Source organism: Neovison vison, chromosome 3, assembly GCF_020171115.1.
Source record: "Neovison vison isolate M4711 chromosome 3, ASM_NN_V1, whole genome shotgun sequence".
Lineage (NCBI taxonomy): Eukaryota > Metazoa > Chordata > Mammalia > Carnivora > Mustelidae > Neogale > Neogale vison.
In genome coordinates, this window is record NC_058093.1 from 88,020,554 (window position 1) to 88,040,457 (window position 19,904).

The 19,904-nt window shown below is 36.2% G+C and overlaps 1 protein-coding gene across 1 annotated transcript in view; it reads right to left on the reverse strand.

Annotated features, from left to right (window-relative positions):
• ARHGAP15 (Rho GTPase activating protein 15) overlaps positions 1–19,904 on the reverse strand; it is a 602,539-nt gene that overhangs the window by 473,820 nt on the left and 108,815 nt on the right. Inside the window, exon 6 of the mRNA XM_044242546.1 lies at positions 5,977–6,066. Coding sequence (XP_044098481.1) covers positions 5,977–6,066 — 90 coding nt within the window. The remainder of the gene's footprint in view (positions 1–5,976; positions 6,067–19,904) is intronic.

Below are 19,904 nucleotides of genomic sequence, written 5' to 3' on the forward strand. Positions count from 1 at the left end.
CTTACACATATCTATCTCTCCTGTCCAGATCCCTCCAAAATCCACATCTGGAATTTCCCTCAAAGCTTTGTGAGATGACAGGGTTAATAGATGAATAATAATACCTGGTTGCATTTATATTAAAATTGACCTTTTGGAGTTGCCTTCAAACACAGATTGCCTTAACATTAACACAGATGGGAGACAGGTGAGGCAACTGTTATCTCTTACTTCCTTGTTGTGAAAAACTCTAAGTTGGAGGAAGGGACCCTGTCCTGGGTTTTACATAGAGTTAAAACTGACATAGCCAAACTGGAAGCCATATCCCCAGACTTATGTGCTCTCCCCACTGTACCTTCTTAGTGATAGATGAATACCTAATAGGTAGATAAAATGATTGGGGACAAGCTAGGAAGAAAAACAAAAACAAAAATAAAAACGACTGTATTAGACATTAATGCTGCTCTTACTCTGGTTTATTTTTAATGCCATGCCTTTTAAGATACTGTGAGTAATTCTCTAAAGTGAAACCAGCTTTACTCGAAATCTAATGCATATATGAATGTGGAAGAATCATCCTTTTGCATTTAGTCTAACTACAAGCATTGAAAAATGAAAGAGAAAATTGGTAAAAGCACAGATTTATTTTAAACCACTACTTTTAACAGAAGGAAATGGATAAAAGCAAAATACCAGTAGTTTTCCTCTTGGCTTAAAATGACATTTTCCAAGATGTTATTAAATTATCTTCACATTAATAAACTTAAGGAGTACTTAAACATTTCAAGCTAAGACATATTCAGATCAGGAAGAGCAATCAAATTATGTTTAAATGTAAAGCATATCCATGGAAAATACTACATGAATATGTTTAATATACATTATAGCCAGAAGACCCCAACCGAAGTCAGAAAAGTAATACAAGTAATGATAGATCTACTCTGAGATTTACCTTACTTTTGGGGACAGAACCTGTTCCCCTGAGATATATTTACATACTAAAAAGGGAATCTCAGATCCAGAAAATTCAGCCATGATTTTTGTCGAGGTTATAAATTGGTGCCAGGGAAAGAAAACAGACTTTCATCTAGTTGAGTCATTTAACTGCCTTTTTTTCTGCCTTTCAAGCAGGCAATTGATATAGTTCTGATCAGCCATAATTCATTAATAGTAGAATAATCTTATTTAAAGCACATAATCTACAAATGAGTCTGTTGCATGCCCATGGGTAAAATTTTAAGTTTTATTTGAAAGGAAACTCAGGAAAACTGAGGTCTAGTCACTGTCTCACTGTAAGAAACAGTAAATATTTAGGGTATAAATGATTTCACTATCTTAAATAATCATCTCCCATCATATAGGTTGCAATGAACAGGACCAAGGAAACAGATAGTATGTTTCTTATTCTTTATCTCTGTTTACAAAAGGGAATAGAGTGGACATTCTGGAAATCATCTTGGAGGACAGAGCCTATATTGTGAACACAATATCCTAAGGTTCTTTGACAGTGAACTCTTTTTTCAGCTGACAGAATGCCAATCTAGCCTTAGCAATAACCACTGAACGAGTTGAAATGAGTCCCGTCCTTCGGTGCAATGACTATGAAGCAGTATGCCACATAGTCTCTTTCTTTGTGTTCTCTGTGAGGAGACAAAACTCATTTACACAAGAGTAAAGAACATGGATGTGCTAAGCTAAATGGCCCGGAATGCCTTACAGTGCTTGGGACCATCCTCTATTTAAAAGGGAGAAGCTCCTTGGAGGTGGCCAGTGTTTTACACATGGAGCGTCTATGGATTTGGTCTTTGTGTCAGGAACTCCATTCCCCTGACTTTCAAAAATATTTACCTTGGAGAGAGTCTTTTGTTTGAAGGAAAGAAGAAAACCTGAATGAAAATGTTGGAGCACCTGGGTGGCTCAGGGGGTTAAGCCTCTGCCTTCAGCTCGGGTCATGATCCCAGGGTCCTGGGATCGAGCCCTGCATCGGGCTCTCTGCTCAGTGGGGAGCCTGCTTCTCCCTCTGTCTCTGCCTGCCTCTCTACCTACTTGCGATCTCTCTCTCTTTGTCAAATAAATAAATAAATATTTTAAAAAAAAGAAAAAGAAAAAAATGTTCCTCACACTTTGAAACAGGAAGATATTAATGGTTAGAAAAATTTACTTATTGTTTTAAATCCCCTTGCAGTCATTTGCTCAGTGGAACTCCCCCCTGAGCAGCTTTATAAATGCGGCCGTATCCTCGAGGAAGGAGAAGGTGACGGGGCACCACATGTGTCACAGACGCCACCCGACAATACTGCCATCCTGTAACACAGTTTTATTTAGTTATTACAACTATCTCTCTGTAAATGACATTTAGGATTATTTAAGATTATGTTGTAATCCTTTTAATCCTCAGTGCTTTAAATTTCAGGCTAAACACCAAAGAGCAAACTAGCACTTAGCAGGAATGTTTAAAACATGTGATCTGAACATAAATCTTTTTATTCACTCTTTCCCTGATGCAGACCTCGTGCCGCTCTCAAGTTAACTAAGAAAACTGGTCCCGCAGTTCATTACAAATCACGCGGTTGCTAAACGCTTTCTCAAGCTACATCAAACTTGTGATGGTCCTTGACAATTATGCTAAACGCAGAATTAAACGAAGGTTAGCAGCAATGAACATTTACTGATATAATTTAGAATTTGCGTGACCTTTTTACAAGTACAAAATGTCTCCCTGGGTTTGTGTGTATGCGTATGGAAATGGTCATTCTCTTCCCTAAGGCGAGCTGTTAGATGCAGGTATACACATGGACACACATACATTATATCACAGTCATACCTTGGAAACACATATTAGGACTTGTCTATACATGCTTTATTATAGAAGCTGCTAATGATTTTTAAATTTATATATATTTTAAATGTAATAATAATAATTTAATAAATGATATATATATCATTTATTATATATATATCATTTATTATTAAGACGTACCAATTAGGCCCAAGAGTTTTCTGTTATAAAACAAGCAGATGTTCTTGAACTCAGTCAGCAAGCATCATTCTGACTTACTGAGAGTTGCTGAATACCAAACCTTAAAACTGAATTAATACTGCCACTGTTATGTTACCATGGACCAATCAAGTAAGACTGAACCTACATCAAGGGTTTAGTAAAGACTTCAGCTGTGGAAGATATTTGGGTTTTAATACAAAAAGAAAATGAACAACTCAAATGTCCCAATGGCATATACAAATGAATGAGACAAATGAAATCTTTCCATTGTGTGTGTGTGTGTGTGTGTGTGCGTGTGTGTGTCACAGATGTGTGCTTCTGAGTCTTCCAGGCGCATAATTTTTTATTTGTTTTCCTATTCGTGTTAAGTTTGACTTCTCTACAGACGTTGTAATTAGGTGGCATATAATTGCTAGTCCATCAACTTTTTAAAGACAGATTTCAAATTTTAAATTATTTCTAATTTTGCTCCTCTTTGATTTTTCTTGAACCAAAAATCTCAATAGTCATTTGCTATCTGTAATCTATAATTCATAGGCTGAGATTGAACACCAAGCCTAATTCAAACTTGGAATTTTAAAGCTATTTCTGATGTAGCACATGGTCTTTTTCAGTCAGGAAGAAACACTTCATTATTCTGCAGGTAATGAAACCCTTGTACACACACACTCAAACACCCAACAATGCCTTAATGCCATGTTTTTGAGATATAATCATGTTTATTCTGATCATTTGAGAGTTAGACCAGCTAATGTATCTAATCAAATATTGATGCAAGTCATCTAGATTTAGCTCTCTGGCAAATCCTTTCCTATGCTTTTTCGTTAACAGAACTATAAAAGCTATTTATATTGTTCCTCACAAAGGGTTTACCCTCGTAGTCTGTATCTATGGATACGTATTAGTAAATTTTACCCCAGCTCATGTATTTGGGTAATAAAAAGATGTCAGCATGACAAGAAAACCATGATTCACCCCAAAAAGAACGAAGCAGGAAATAAAATCAGAATCTTTCTTTAGCTTTGTTATTCACATCATCCTTAAAATCACTTCTTTCCTGTTTCTCTACACTACAAGGGGACAAGACAAAAAGAGTGGAGCTGGATGTAAGAACACTAAGGTCCCATATACTGCTTTGGTACCTTACAAACAAAAGTAACTGGCAGAACTACTCCAAAAAGCTACCAAAAGTGAGAATATTTGGGTTTTATTTTGTTTTAATATCTTGGGAAATAGCTACTGTTTCATATGAAAAACAAGGAAAAATTATATCAGGAGGCAGTCAGTCATATAAGGAAAGGTCAATCTCATATCATTAATATGTATTATCATACATATCATCAATACAATGACTTAAATACATATCTGTGTAAATTATGTTCAAAGCCTTGTAAAATTAGGCATAAACATTCTTCTCCCATATCTGCAGTTCTATCTACATTGTATATATTTGACTGTCATCCTCACTTTTTATCGAACTTAACTTTTCAAAAGATCAACAGAGGAACTGAAAAAGGCTACCTTAGACCAACTCCCAAGAGTTTCTATTGTCCAAGAATTATGTCAATGTCAAATTTTAACATCTTTATTTTATGACATGGGGACAAGGATACTAAACTCATAATACATAATACAATACCACCACTTAACTCACCTGACCTAATTCAGAACTATTCATACTAATCATCTAGGTTATCATGAAAGCTAGGAATATGACCTCTATTCTTTTTTTTTTTTTACTTATCACAGAATAACAAAAAGAATAAGAAATTGGGAGTCAGGCTGTATCACTGGTTCACAATTCCTCTCTTCAAAACAAAATTTATTTTTCTTTTCTCAGTTCTGTAAATTCAGATTCTAATCACTTTAGGCTGATTTTAGTCCTTTGATTTCTAGGCAAGTATGTTTAGTTTTCTTTCTTTCTTTTTTATTTTTTCTTATATCTTTCTCTCTTTTGGTAAAAAGAAATAAATCTTCAGCACATAGAAGATGAATGCCTGAATAAAATAAGAGTAGAACCAGAAAAATAATTTATTCTAGAAATGTTAAAGTGGGTTCACTTTATTTGGTAGACCTGGGTTAGCATCTGAGAAATGCAGAATTTGGAAACCAGTTTTTTTCTCTACAGTGAGAGTTCAGATAGGAAATGTCACCTATCTACACTTCTGTAAGACCCAATATATTAATTTCACTGATGAATTTAAGAATGGAATAGACCTTTCTTCATGAACAAAAATGGTCTTAGGAGGCATTTAATATAGTAATAATAATAATAATGTTCCTGGCTACTAAATGATATAAATTCTAAAATATACCTAGAAAATTATTAGTTACTTTGGAAATATAAAAGTAAGTTAAATCTTACATAAAGATAGAAAAAGATAAACCTCCATAATTTAAAGTTATTAATTGCCAAAGGGATCTTAGTAACATCATATATGAAATATTCAGTTTTCTCATTTCCTTTCTTTCAAGGATCTCATCTGGTTCTTTTCATTCAATGTAACATGATTGAAATTATTAACCATAGTTATTTTTTCCCCAAAATTAAATTATGCAATACAAAAATATCCAATTTCTATAGCTGTTCAGCTCTTTCCATCCCCTAAGTTACATGGGTAAATGTAATGTATGACTACGGGTAAGAATGGAAATGGATGCCAAAAGTTTATATCTGAAAGTTCTACAATAAATCTATATAAGTCAAACACCCTAGGTCTGAACCCCAAACAGCTATCAAATACAATGCAACATTCAATGACTTTCACTGTAGAATTAATCAAGATACAACATATATTTTCTACTTAGATAGCAACCAGTAACCAAGAAAAAGCCACAAAACAAACTAAAATTCAACAAAGAGGTGAAATCAGTTTTTCACAGTGACCTTCAAACAACTAGTTCATGCACATGAAACCATCACAACAAGGAAGTATATGCTGAGAGCTCAGATTTAGAAGTAATAGGAGTAAATTTAATATATGTAACATTCTTACCTGAAAGACATTCTTTCTGCTTGACTTTTCCTTGGCCCATTCAATGTGTGCTCCACACAAATCCACACTTTCTGGTTTGTGCCCAGTTTTCTGTAAACAAAATTGAAATAAGAATAAAAAGTATACACCATTGGTGATGCCTATCAGGAGAAGTAAAAGTTTATTGAGTTAGCAGCTATACATACTTATAGTATAAAGCCTTTCTCTTTCTTTTTTTTTTTTTTTCAGTTTCAAAGAGATATCTGCACCCTCATGATAACTGTGGCATTATATACAACAGTCAAGACACACGGCAACAACCTAAGTGTTGACAGAGGAATGGATAAAGAAAATGACATGTAGATAAAAACATAGATACAGATATAAATATCAATCCACCTGGAAAAATTATTCAGTCATTAAAAAGAAGGAAATCCTGCTATCCATGACAATACGGACGAAGCTTAAGGGTGTTAATGTGAAGGGAAGTCGGTGGGACAGAAATAGATAAATACTGCATGATCTTACTTATATGTGGAATCTAAAAAAGGCAAACTCCTAGAAACAGAGAGTGGTTACCAGGGGCTGGGGACATAAGGAGATGTTGGTTAAAGGTACAAACTTTTAGGGTGCGACTGGCTGGCTCAGTTTGTTAAGCATCCGACTCTTGGTTTCAGCTAAGGTCATGATCACGTGGTTGTGGAATGGAGCCCCACATTGGACGTCACACTCAGCATGGAGTCTGCTTAAGATTCTCTCTCTCCCTCTGCCTCTGACCCTCCTCCCACTCATGCTATCTCTTTCTCAAAATAAATAAGATCTTTAAAAAAAGAGGTACAAACATTTAGTTTGAAAATGAGTACATTCTCAAGGTCAGTTGCACAACATGGTAACTATAGTTAACACTGTACTGTATCATTGAAAGTTGCCAGAGGAGTAGATTTTAAACATTCTCATCACACACACACACACACACACACACATACACACACAGAGGTAACTATGTAATGTAGTAGATGTGTAAACGAATATTAACATGGTAATCATTTCACAATACATACATACATCAAGCCATCACTCTGTACACCTTAAACTTCTATAATGTTCTCATGTTTATCTCCATAAACCTGAAAAAAAGCTGCCAAATTTAATAAATATTTATTAGATGCCAACTATGCACCATTTAGAAGTTCCTTTTTCGAACATCAAAGACTACACATGTATGTGTATATTTTTATTCAATACATTTAATTTAGACCATTATAGCATGTGCTTCCTTTTGCCTGACACAATGTGAATATGACATAAAGCTTCAGTATTTCATAATAATTAATTAATGGGGGCATTATCTATATTTTTTCTTCATATTTTATTTTATTTTTTTAAAGATTTTTATTTATTTATTTGAGAGAGAGAGAGAGAGAAAGCATAAGCAGGGAGAGGGAAAAGCAGGCTACCTGCCAAACAGGGATCCCAGGACTCTGGGATCATGACCTGAGCCAAAGGCAGATGCTTCACACTGAGCCACACAGGCGGCCCGCTTCTTCATTTTAATTTGATTCAAATGTATCATATTTATATAACTTTAAATTTGAAGAACTCAATACATTAAACAAAAGCTCGCTTGTTTGAGAAATTTCTTTATTTTCAAAGAAAGTAATGCCATGTTTCAAAGACTCCAACTATTTTCAGATGTTCTGAGCAACTTCATTTTCTCTATAAATTCAATATTTTTCTCAAACAATTTTCCACTGAACAATTTAAAATTTTAGTATAAGAATCTTATAATATTTTAGACAATATTTTAACAGTAAACTTTACTTTAAAACGTGAAATTATAGGGGTTCCTTGTGGCTCATTTGGTTAAGTGAACTGACCCTTGATTTCTGGTCATGATCTTGGGGTCATGGGATCGAGCACCACGTTGGTCTCCTCACTCAGTGGGGAGTCTTTTGGGGAATCTCTTTCTCCCTCTGCCCCTGCCTTCCATTACCTACCTCTCTCTCAAATAAATAAGTAAATCTTTAAAAAACAAATAAATAAAACAATAAATTACGGAAGAACGGCAAAGATGTTATAAGAAATCTGTTCACAATTGTTGACTCATAGCCAGTATAGCCAATTCAATCAGTTTAATAGAAATAGACTTTTTTTTTTCTGAAAGGCCAGAAAATATGGTGGATTTACAGTAAATTGTGAGGTTCGTTTTTGGTTTTTTTTGTTGTTGTTGTTTTTGGTTTTGTTTTTTGCTTTTTGTTGTTGTTGTTGTTGTTGTTTTTTGGCAACTCAATAAAATTTTCTTAAGAAGGGAAACATTGTAGAAACCAAGCATAACTTCCTTTCAGGATAAATTCAGCTGGCAGGACAGTCATGGATAGCATATATTTTCTCTGTTATCTGGTAGTAATCTCATGAGAAGCCGATCAAGACGAGGATGCCTCTTCCAGATGCTTCCATGAAATATTTTTACAGTTTTACCCATTCTCTGCCCCCCAGATGATCACTATCGTGGAAGATCTCAAAGCATGGTAACGATGTTCATTGTTGAATGATTTATGATGTAGAAAAATTAAAACACCCTGCTTCTTCTACAGTTAATTAGATTATGGGATACTCAGAATAACAAAAATAATCATTAAGAGTATGTAACAAAAGAGATTATTTTCCCCGTATAATGCAGTCAGGGAAAAAAAGATGGAATTATTTTCTAGAAGAAACACTTTTAATGTGCCAAGCACTTTTCTCTTTACAACTAGCAACTCACTTAATTCTTTTAACACTGTATGAGGTAAATAATATTATTATCATCATGTTATAGGTAATAATATGTTAGAGTAATTAGGCATACTTTCCCCAGGTAACACAGGTAGAAAAGGAGGAGCCCAGATTAAATGAGGGAAGTGTCACTCCAGGGTCTGCTCCTAACCACTATGCAGTCCTTGAGAATTTAATATACACTGTGATCACATTCATGTTAAAACATGTAACATTTTGGGAAAGATATGATTTTCTTATTAGACATATTGGTCTTGTTTTTGTCCTTCTCTGTTAAACTCGATCTTCCCATTGGGCCTTTACACCACCTGTTTACCTGGAAAACCTCCCAGTCTTCACATGGTTGACTCCTTACCCATCAGGTCCCAGATAAATGTCACCTTGTCAGAGGTCTTCTCTGACTGTCTTATATAAAAGAAAGCTGTCTTCTAGCTTACTCTTTCTCTATTTCACTACTTGTTTTAATTTCAACACAGCCTTCTTCCTAACTGAAATTAACATTTATATTTTTATATGCTGTCTGTTTTTCTCCCACTAAAATTAAGCTCTCTGAGCTGGGGCCTGGTTTGCCTTTTCCTCCACTATCTTTCCCAATGTATGGAACAGTGCCTGGCACAGAGTTGTTGTTCAATGAATATTTGCTGAATTCATAAATGAAGGAAAAATACCAAAATGCAACTAGCTTTTGTGCTTTGGAAGGAAGGTTTGGGCATCTAAAAATTCCCCATGTTGTAACAATTAAGATTTATATTTGGTTTAATTCTTAAGCAGTCTTTGCTTCAATATGGAAAAATGAAAAACAGTTTAATGGACTCATGTGGATTGAACCCAGTATTTCACAGAATAATTCAATAGACATTAACTGCACAATTACTATATGTCAATGTGTTAGCCACTGTGCTGGGCACTGGGACTCCAGAGGTAAGGACGATACTCACTCTTCCTTTCAGAATCCTATACCAGCTTCAGACTCTATGTAATTTTCAGAGGCTTTTTCTTTATGGGGAAAAAGCAATCTAAGCTTTTCCAGAGTTCTCACCATTCAGCTCTGCCACACTCTTCTCATCAGCATCGTTCACTAAATCCCATGGCTTTGGTTCTGGCTTGGATTTATCTCAGTCTGAACTCTGCCCATCATTCAGTCACCTCTGATGACCCTGACCTTGACTCATGAACTCTTCATAAACCCACTGTTTCCCCTTCTCTCCATTTCATTAATCTTCATTCTCCTTCTCATCTAGCAAATCCCATGTTCTGAGTTTCCATCACTCCCACCCTGTTATGTTTGCTTTTGAAGTGACTGGAATCACTAGGCCTTGTATGCACCCCTCTGGGCCCTTACTGGTTTCACTTCCTTTCATAAACCCGCCTATGTCCCCAACTCACCAACTACTTCAATGCTCCCCCATTTCTCACTCTCTTGCTCTCCCCTATGCAACGATCCACTCCACTCTTTCCTCCACTTTTCCTTCTTCTATCATTTTCCTCATATCCCCTAATTCTGGAAAAATAACTTTTGACATTACAAAAAGTAATAACATTACAAAATAAAAAAAAGTAATATTACAAATAATGGCCACTTTCTTCTGCTGGGTTTTTAACTCAGGAAAAAAACAATGAAACAAACAAACAAATAAAAACATGGTAAAAAAACACTTAACATATCCATGAAATCATTGCCAACACCAATGTCATCAACACTTAGCAAACTTTTTTTGTGTGTTCCTAGTCACTTTCTGTTCTTCCTCATAACACCTCTCTTCCAAGCTTCACCACATTCCAGCAGCCCATCAAATGGCATGCTCCTAATTTGCAGAGTTCATACAACCCTTGAGCTAGAACATTCACCATTCTTCCCAACTTCAGAGTCCTGTCATCAAAATGAACTAACGTACAAACACAAACTTTAATAAATCCCTCTCTGTCATGCTTTCTGAAGCTTTGTATCTATTTCTTATTTACTCCTTACAATAGTCTTGTGCAGTTGTTACCATCGCCTTCAACTTACAATGTGGAGAAACTCAAGCAGGGGGTGGTTAAGTGGTTACATAAGTGCTTACACAAGCTCATGTACGTAATGTGTGCCTGAGCAGAGATAGGAATTCACTGTCCTCCAACTCCAAGTCCCAAGTTCTTGATCATAACCTAATACATGACCTTCTCTCCTCTCCATACCCAACCTTTCCTCCTACTAGGTCACATGATGAGAATTAACATTTTCTATCCCTTCCTTGTAAGTGTCATAATTTCCCATATTCTGTTCTGGCTCCTGGAAGTTTGGATCTGAGTCTGTGATTCGGGTCCACCTGTCTAATGAACTCCCATGCCTGGCATGACACTGGCGTCTACGAACATCCAAATCTCCTGGCCCATTGTTGCTATACAGTGCATGATCCACTTCAAGGCATGTCCTTTTCTGCCTCAGAGGAAGAGATGTTCCTCCTTCAGCCCATGGCTTTTCTGCTTAGTTCCTAATTCTATCCAATCCTGTTCCTCATTTTCTAAGTTGTCCCTTTTCTCCTACATTTTCAACCTCCCTCTCCCAAACAGATTATATCCTTTAGCCCACAGCTATGCTCATGTCACTCTTGTTCAAAAACATACATAAATATATGCAAGCATCAACCCTACAACCTTGCTTGTTCTCAATCTCGCCAATTTATTTTCCATGATTGCCAGGATTTTTGAGTTTTCTGCAGTCACATTCTCTGCTTGCTCATGTTTTATTCTCTTTTCAACCCACTGCAGGCTTTTACTCCCTTCCTTATCTAATCTAAAAAATGTTTTAACCATGAAAGTCAACAAAAACAATCTGATGCCTTCCCTCCCATCATCCTTCTGCTTGAACTCTGAACTGTTAGATTCTGTTCCTTTTCCTTAAAATCACTGCCCCTCAGCTAGGAGACATTTTCTCTCTAAATTTTTATTTCACCTTTTATACTGTCCCTTCTCTGTTTCTTTCACTTACTTCTCTTCCTCTTCCCACTTCTTAAGTGTTGGTAATCTCTGGTTTACTGTTCCAGGTCATTATTTCTTATAGTTTATTCCTTCTTTTGGGTTTCGTCTAGCTTCTGATCTGATCCATCACCTGGAACATGTTGACACCTCAATTTTTCCTCTGGCCTCTAGCTCCTACTAATGAGCCAAACTGTGTGTGGTTTTTTTTTTTGCTTTTTTTTTTTGTTTTGTTTTGGTTTTTTAGATTTTATTTATTTATTTTACAGGAAGATCACAAGTAGGCAGAGAGGCAGGCGGAGAGGGGGGGGGAAGCAGGCTCCCTGCTGAGCAGAGAGTGTGGGGCTCGATCCCAGGACCCTGAGATCATGACTCAAGCCGAAGGCAGAGGCCTAACCCCATTGAGCCACCCAGGCGCCCCAAACTGTGCTTCCTAACTAACCACCATTAAGATGTAGCACAGACACCTCAGGGAAATCACTGTCTTAGACTTGCCCCCTTTTTTCTATTCCTTGTCATGCTTAACCATCCCTTGATCCACTTCACCTTTTCTTCATTCTTCCCTTTCCTTTACTGTTTACAAGAGACCGAGCAATGCGGAGCCTGAATTCCAGAACGAGCTCCATTTTCTTCATCTCATGACTGCAGCCTCGTTTAAGCTCTTATTTTCTCTCATCTGGATTCTCTCACTGTTCCCTCTGGGACCACACAAAACGATTTCATTTTATTCTCTACATTTTGACTTTTTTCTCTAAAACACAAATCTTACCACGTTTCTTATGGAAAACTTATTACCGACAGGATGACGTACAAATCTCTCAGTAAGCTCTACAGGCTCTTTTACCTCACTCCCCAACCATCCTTCTGAGTTTCTTCCATCCCCCGTTCTTCTACAACCAGCCATGCTAAATTCATGGCAGTTCCCATATGCACCACACTCTCCCAGTTCTATACATTGGATGCATTCTTTTCATCTGGAACACATTTATTTTTCTTTGACCCACTACAGTTCGTTTTGATGATATAATTCCAAACTAATCTCCATGAGGTGTTCCTTTAGTCTCACCTTCCCACCATCTCCTCTATTCTAAAATCCATTTTGTTACAATTCTTTTTGTTATCCAACAGAGAATCACAGTGGAAAACTTCCACATTCCTTACAAAATAAATAAAACATCTCAGGTTAATAGTTTACAAAATGAGATAATTTTTAAAAATGCAATTTAATAGTTAATAAAATTAAAACACAATATCCCCATTCATATTGATCTTTAATAGGAAATGACCTGAAGTCACAATCGGAGCAAATGATTGGATTTGGGATCAGAAGTATACCAGAAAAAGTTAAAGTGATTTGAGTAAAATTCAAGTAAATAATTATATCAGCTTCAAGAAGAGAAAACCAAGATATATTAAGAGAAGACTATGTAAAAATGATCCTGCTCAGTAGTTCATTGTTACAAAGCTAAAGCAGAGAGATCTAGGCTTGAAGAACAATGCCAAGGACTCAGACTTATTAGAAGGAAAAATTTTCAGAATTTAAACATTGTTAAACATTGGAACAAGTTTTTCAGAAAAGTTGTTGAATTTATTTGGAAGACAGTCAAGATTTTATTCAAGAAGGCTGAAATTAAAGAATCCTTTAATAGAAAACATATTTCTGATTCTACAGCTATAAAACACAAGAAAAAGTCTGCTAATGAACTACATGATGCCAATGGATCATATTGTACATCATTATAAAAATATACTTTTTAAAAATTGACTAAATTTGGATTTAAATCTAAGAGTGTACTTATCATATCTCTTCCGGGGTAAACTTAAAATATAAATGGCTGGCTTGAAAATACTTAAATAGAATTATTTAAAAAGTTACTGCTTCTAGACAATAAAATATAAAAACCTGTTTGTTGGGGGCAATGTAAAGCCATTAAAAACTGATCCTGAGTCCTGTCCACTTCTGATTTTTATTATTCTTTTAGTTTATCTTTACTATTCTCCAATAATATTTGACAGGTATCCTTTCTGTATTTTTCCAGAGAAAAATTGGATTAAAACTTAGAGTAAAACTTTAGATTAAACCTTAGGATTATGTTTTTCATTTTTCATGGGAAATTTGAGACTCTTTAACACACATTAAGAAAATAAGAACGGCCAGATTCTCTTTTGCTTGATGGCATTTTCCATGAGGAAGATTGGGCATATGCATAGGTAACAAATCGCTGGACCACTCATTATCTTACCCTTATCATTAGATGGGGTTACAAAAAATAAAACAAAACAAGTCTTGGATTTGATGAAGCAGGTTATTAGCTACCATTTTTTATTTTGGATTAATTACTATTCCAGAATATAGACTCAGATTGTCCTTATCAGTTTGAAACATAAAACACAAAATCCGTTTAGGGGAATTAACTTTTATCACATAACTGGTTTTGATTCTGGAAAATCATTCATGGAGGAGGATAAAACTCACTTATAAATTCTCATTTGGGCAAAATGATTTAGGAAAGAGTGCTGAATGGATACCTGATCTTATTAATGTCTAAAGTATGGCCGCTGTCAACATAGAAGACGATACTTGGATTGTAAGATGTGGGTTTTATGTATATGAATATAAATGGTGTTAATAATAACTGAAATTGTTTCTACAGTGAAATTTCTCAGTATATACAAGACCAAATCAAACTGAGATTTTCAGAAAAGCAAACCTTTGTTGGAGACTTTGGGCACTAGAATGTTGTATGCTTGGTTTTTTCTTTGTTTTTTGAGGAAAAAGTATCCTATCCCTTTCAAGAAATGAACAGATATATTGCATTCCATTCTGAATCCAAATCTTGCCAGAATAAATACAATAGTTTCTATTTAGTCTACTTTTGTTGTATGCTGATACTGTCTCCATTTGCATTACATTATTATTTATTATTATTTACTTTTGCAAGGTAACTAGCTTGGACACATTTTCGATGCCTTGGGTGTTCCCTCAGTCCTTACCTAGGCCCTCATCCTGTCAGTCTACTGCAGCTGTCCCCGCACATAACCAACCTGCTTGAACCCATTTGGTCCCACTTCCTGAGGATGGTCAGTCACCTTTCTGGAATTCGAGGCCCTCCCTCCTGGTTGCCAGAGTGCAGACGGGCTTTTGGGTCCTCATCTATTTTCAGATTTGTATAAATTATCAGTTTATAGGGTATAGAATCTGGCTTTCTGAGCAGCCATCCAAGAGTGTGCCCAGGATTCATCTGATATAGGCAGTGAAGACTCTGGGCGGTGAACCAAAAAGAAACAGGAAATGAGAAGAAACATAACTCTCCTCCATCCCTCCTTCTCTCCCACAGACTGCCTCATGCTTTCTTCAAACAGCCTACCTGCAGCTTCCTTCTAAGTCAAGTGCTGCAGCTGCCCAGTGATTCTCTGTGTCTCTTTGAGGTTCACTGGAGAGTAGCAGCTTGCTTGATGACACAGCTTCTCCACTATTCCCCCATCATTCCCTGCCTCACTTCCGTGTGCCTCACTCTCTAAATCACGTAATCATGCCTTCAAAAAAACAAAAACAAAAACAAAAACAAAAAGGATGGGCACGAAATTCGGGCCTCGTTCTCTAGAGAACCTGGGCTGAGATCACTGATCCTTGTGGCAGAGATGAGTAGTGCTACACCACCATGTGTGTTGTCAAAGGGAAGCAGCTCACTAGCCAGGGCCTCCATCTCTTCCCAGTCCCCCTTGCAACAACACGTGGCCATGTGACCCGCTGTCATCACTGGACTGATAGCAAAAACGATGTGAATCACTTCCGGGTTTATGGCTTTAAGGAGCATACAGACCTTCTCATGTTCTCTCTACCTTTCTCTCATCTGCCACAGGGAGTCTGCGGACCCAAAAGATGAGAGAAGCACCACATAGCAGAAAACTGACCAGGAATACCTGCTTTGGACAGTGGTATGAGTAAGAAATGAGGTTCTGCAGAAATTTTGGATTGTATTTGGACAGAAGAAGTGTTCCCCTACCTGAAGTCTTTATGTTAAGAAAAATGAAGGCAGGGATTTTAAGTACACTGCCAGTAAGTGGCAATTTGAACATCTGAATCCGATTCTATTGGGTTCCAGTGACTTCTCTCTTAGCCCCTATACTCTATTGCTCCATGGAGTAATAAAATCAATAGTAACAAATGTAATTGGTATTTATCATTGCTGTGTGCCAGGCATGCCGTATCAGTATTCTCACATAATCTCACAATAAACTGTCTGAGGTAAGGACTCCTATTAAACTCACACTGCAGTTGAAATATTCAAGGACTATAGGAACAAATAAAATGTGAACCTGATAGGGCACTTGGGTGGCTCAGTTAGTTAAGCATCTGCCTTCAGCTCAGGTCATGATCCCAGGACCCTGGGATCAAGCCCAGCATCTAACCCAACATCAGGCTCTGTGCTCAGTGGGGAGTCAGCTTCTCCTTCTCTCTTGTTTGGGCTGTCTCTCTCTCTCTCATAAATAAATAAATAAATAAAATCTTAAAAAAATTAAAATAAAATGGGAACCTGGTATTCTCAACCCAGGTGATCTGATTTATTCTACCTGATATGGTATACTGCTTCCCAGAGCATTTCACCTCAGTAGTGAACCGTTAAGAAAGACCAAATACATATATTCAGTTAATCTCAAAATGCACTGTGAAGTAAAAGTCTATTTTATCTTGGAGAAATGCAAACTCTAAATCAGATACATTACATTGACCAAAATGATAAACCACAGAGAGTCAAACTTCATAATTAAAATAGTTTTCTGAGAGAGCCTAAGGTGAGGTTTATTGGACAGTAAGCTATTATCCATTTATAAAGCATCCTATCAATTTCATAGATTTTTGTGGTTATTAAAAATTATGTAAGATACAGAATTTATTGTGGTTAATGGCTAAATCTTGAGAGAATTATAACCAGAGTACATGGCTTCATTTATAGTAATATTGATCACTTGATTTCATTTTTTTCCTTACAATGTTTATGCTAATAAAACACTAGAATTCAATTTCTTTTCTTTCTTTCTTTCTTCCCATCTCTACCCATCATCCTCTAGGTCTTGGACTATTATTTTTTTCTAATTTTTAAAGGTTCGATGAGGCCATATGACAGTACAGCCTGTGGCAATGCTAGAAACTGTCCCGATGTTAACCATGCTGACTTTGCCAGAGCACTATCATTAGGAGAATTAAAAGATTAAGCAGAAATTTAAGATGCCTTCATTAGGCTAAGTTTGGTAGATCTATTGTTTGCCCTCCAATGTTTATGATCCTTTTGAGCAGGGATCCAAATAAGGGCTCAATACTCACTTTACAAAGATAAAATAATTCCATATTCATTTTGCACAGAATACTCAATAATTCATGAATAGCTTTCTGATTGAAACTATTTTCATCTTTTTGCTAAATCACATCATTTTACTCCTATAAATAAGTCCATTTTGTTATTAAAGCCATACTACAGTAAATGAACATTAGATATATTACATTATTTAATTAATGCTTGTGTTCATTATTTGCATTAGAAGTAAACAATATTAAAAAAGTAAACAAACTATTTTAATGAGGCCTTTTATCTTACTCTTTTTTGCTTTCAAGGTTATGGCTGAATGAGTGGTTTGAAAAGGTTAATAGTTTATTAAATGTCTTGGGAAAGTTTTCTGTTATCAAAAAAAAAAATATGCCAGTGTTGGCCTCTGAATAAAAATTATCAGTACAATGTGAAGAGAAAAAAAATAAAAGCAGCACCCTCCCCCCAAAAAAGAGTTACACAAGCAATGAGTATCTAGGGTCCATACTGAACATACTGGTTTCAGAACCATACAATTTGAGGGAGAAATATTGCCTAAAATGTTTATAATGGTTTTGAATTTATGTCAGACTAAGTTTATGTTAACTAGGATTCATGAGCAGTGTGGGATAAATATAACAGAAATAGCTAACTGACGAGTGTAAGTTCCACTAGGTCTGAATTTTGATGGATGTGGAGACGAGAAATTTCTTAAACCACAAATAAACTTTCCATAGTGTGTTTATTTTAGTAGGTATGACACCAAACATATATTCTGGAATCACATGAAAATAAGTGCGGGCTTGCTACTGGCTCCCACTGATGTACTACTAGGCTCATGTTCTCTCAGATGAATTGGTTGCTTTCTTTGCACTAGGATGTCTTCAGAGAGAACCATATTGTAAATGGTCAAGGACATATGAGAATATTAAAGTATTTTCTAAGTGAGAAGATGACCTGTGATTCACTAAGTGCATTGGGCCATACTGATGACAACTTAGCAGTTTTGCCATTTTCTTTGTCAATAAGAGCACAGGCCTCATGGCTCTCTTTTGTTTCACCAGACTTGTAGAAAATGTCTCCCAGACAATTTAAGAAGTCCTTTCTTCTTTGTGTCAAAAGTAGAAAAAAAAAATATATATATATATATCTTAATTCCTCAAAACTGTCTATGAGAACTCTGAATCTGCCCTAATTTGAGGATAGTTGGTATTGCTTGCACAGGGCTCCAGGGTGCTCACAGAATGTAATTATGTCTGCTCACAATCCTGTTCAAGCTCTTTCCTAAGGTGGTTCCACATGGACTTTCTACCCAAACTAGAGTGCCTGCTTCCCTCATCTTATCTTGAGGCAAACTTTCACTGATAGGTACATTCACCTACCAGTGAAAGGTTGTCACAATATATGTTGAAGAACAACAAGGCAACTCATAGAAGAGATGCAAAATATTTTGGATGAAGGACATGTACCCTAGGCCTTAGGGAACTTCCAAGAATCATTTTCAAGACCAATGATTAGCACATAGTGCATGGGACAAGGCAAGATTTCAATACATATCTGTATAATAAATAAAAGATTTAATTTCCTACATTTTATCATTGGTTACTCCCTTATTTCTACACAAAATGTCCTTTTCATCCCATTTCTGCCTCAAAATCCTATTCATCCTTCAAAAACATGCTCAACTGTCACTTCCTCGACATATATTTAGAATCTTTTCCAATTGGAAGCAATCTCTCTTTTCTGAGTTACTATAGAACTAACTCAAGCCTCTGTTCATACCATTTTGGAGCAACTGTCAATGTCTACTTTTTCACCACAATTACTGGATTATGGGCATACTTTTTGTTTCTAGAGCCTCAAAGGAAAGATCTGAGTCTGATTCATTTTTGTATGTTTCATATCACCTAGCCTAGTAGCTAAAACATCAAGGATGCTCAGTGATTTTGCAGAATGAACAAGTGGAGAGACATATAGGTTGAGCATCACTTGGAAAAAGAGTTTCTCTGGGGAAGGATTAATTGTGACTAGATCTATGGTTCCACACCATGTATATAATCACTTTAGTCAGGTATTGTTATAATAAACCTACTTTTGATTCTGTCTCCTCTATCAGAAGACAAACACCTTAAAAGCAGGGATCATAAATTATTCATCTGATATCTCTAGGGTTTAAAAACACATTGTGTGATACCTGTTAGGAATTGTTAATTATTTATAGAATAAATAAATAAAATGAGTGCCCTAAGTTACAAAGCTTTTCTCCCATAAGGCAATCTATCATTTTTTAAACCAAGAATGCATATTTGTCACATCCCATGGCTAGAGTCAGGTTCCAGTCCATATCAGGCAGAAGCTCTAAAATCACACAGCACAGCAGGTACCAAGGTGGCAGATTGTACTGGAAAGTGTTGGAGCTGATTGAAATACTTCAGTGACACTAAAAAAGACATGCATGGGGTGTGAGTCCAGGCCTCAGAGGAGAAACCAAACTCTTATTTCTTTAAGACTTCTTTAAAAAGATAAAGCAAATATGATGTAGCTGCCTTTGGAGGCAAGACTTGTTTTTCTTGGGCTAAATGAGATGAAGCCATGATCCTAGAACAATCAACCTCCTCACTTGCCTTTTTTCATGGTAGGCCTCGTCCTTTGAAGACAGGTAACACCTGGGTCATACGCCTGTCCAGTACATATTTATTAAAAAGAACAGCTATGATAGATTATTCTAGGGGGAAGATATTTGGAGAATACTGGCTTGTCTTCTTAAAGATTTGCCCCTGGTAGCAAATCCCAGTCCTTGGCACACTTCTCAAGCTATTTTTTTTTTTTTTTTTTAAATCTTATCTTCCAACCAAACTAAAAAAAAAACCTCTTTTCTCTTTTTAGCACACAGACCTTGCCCATTCTCAGTTT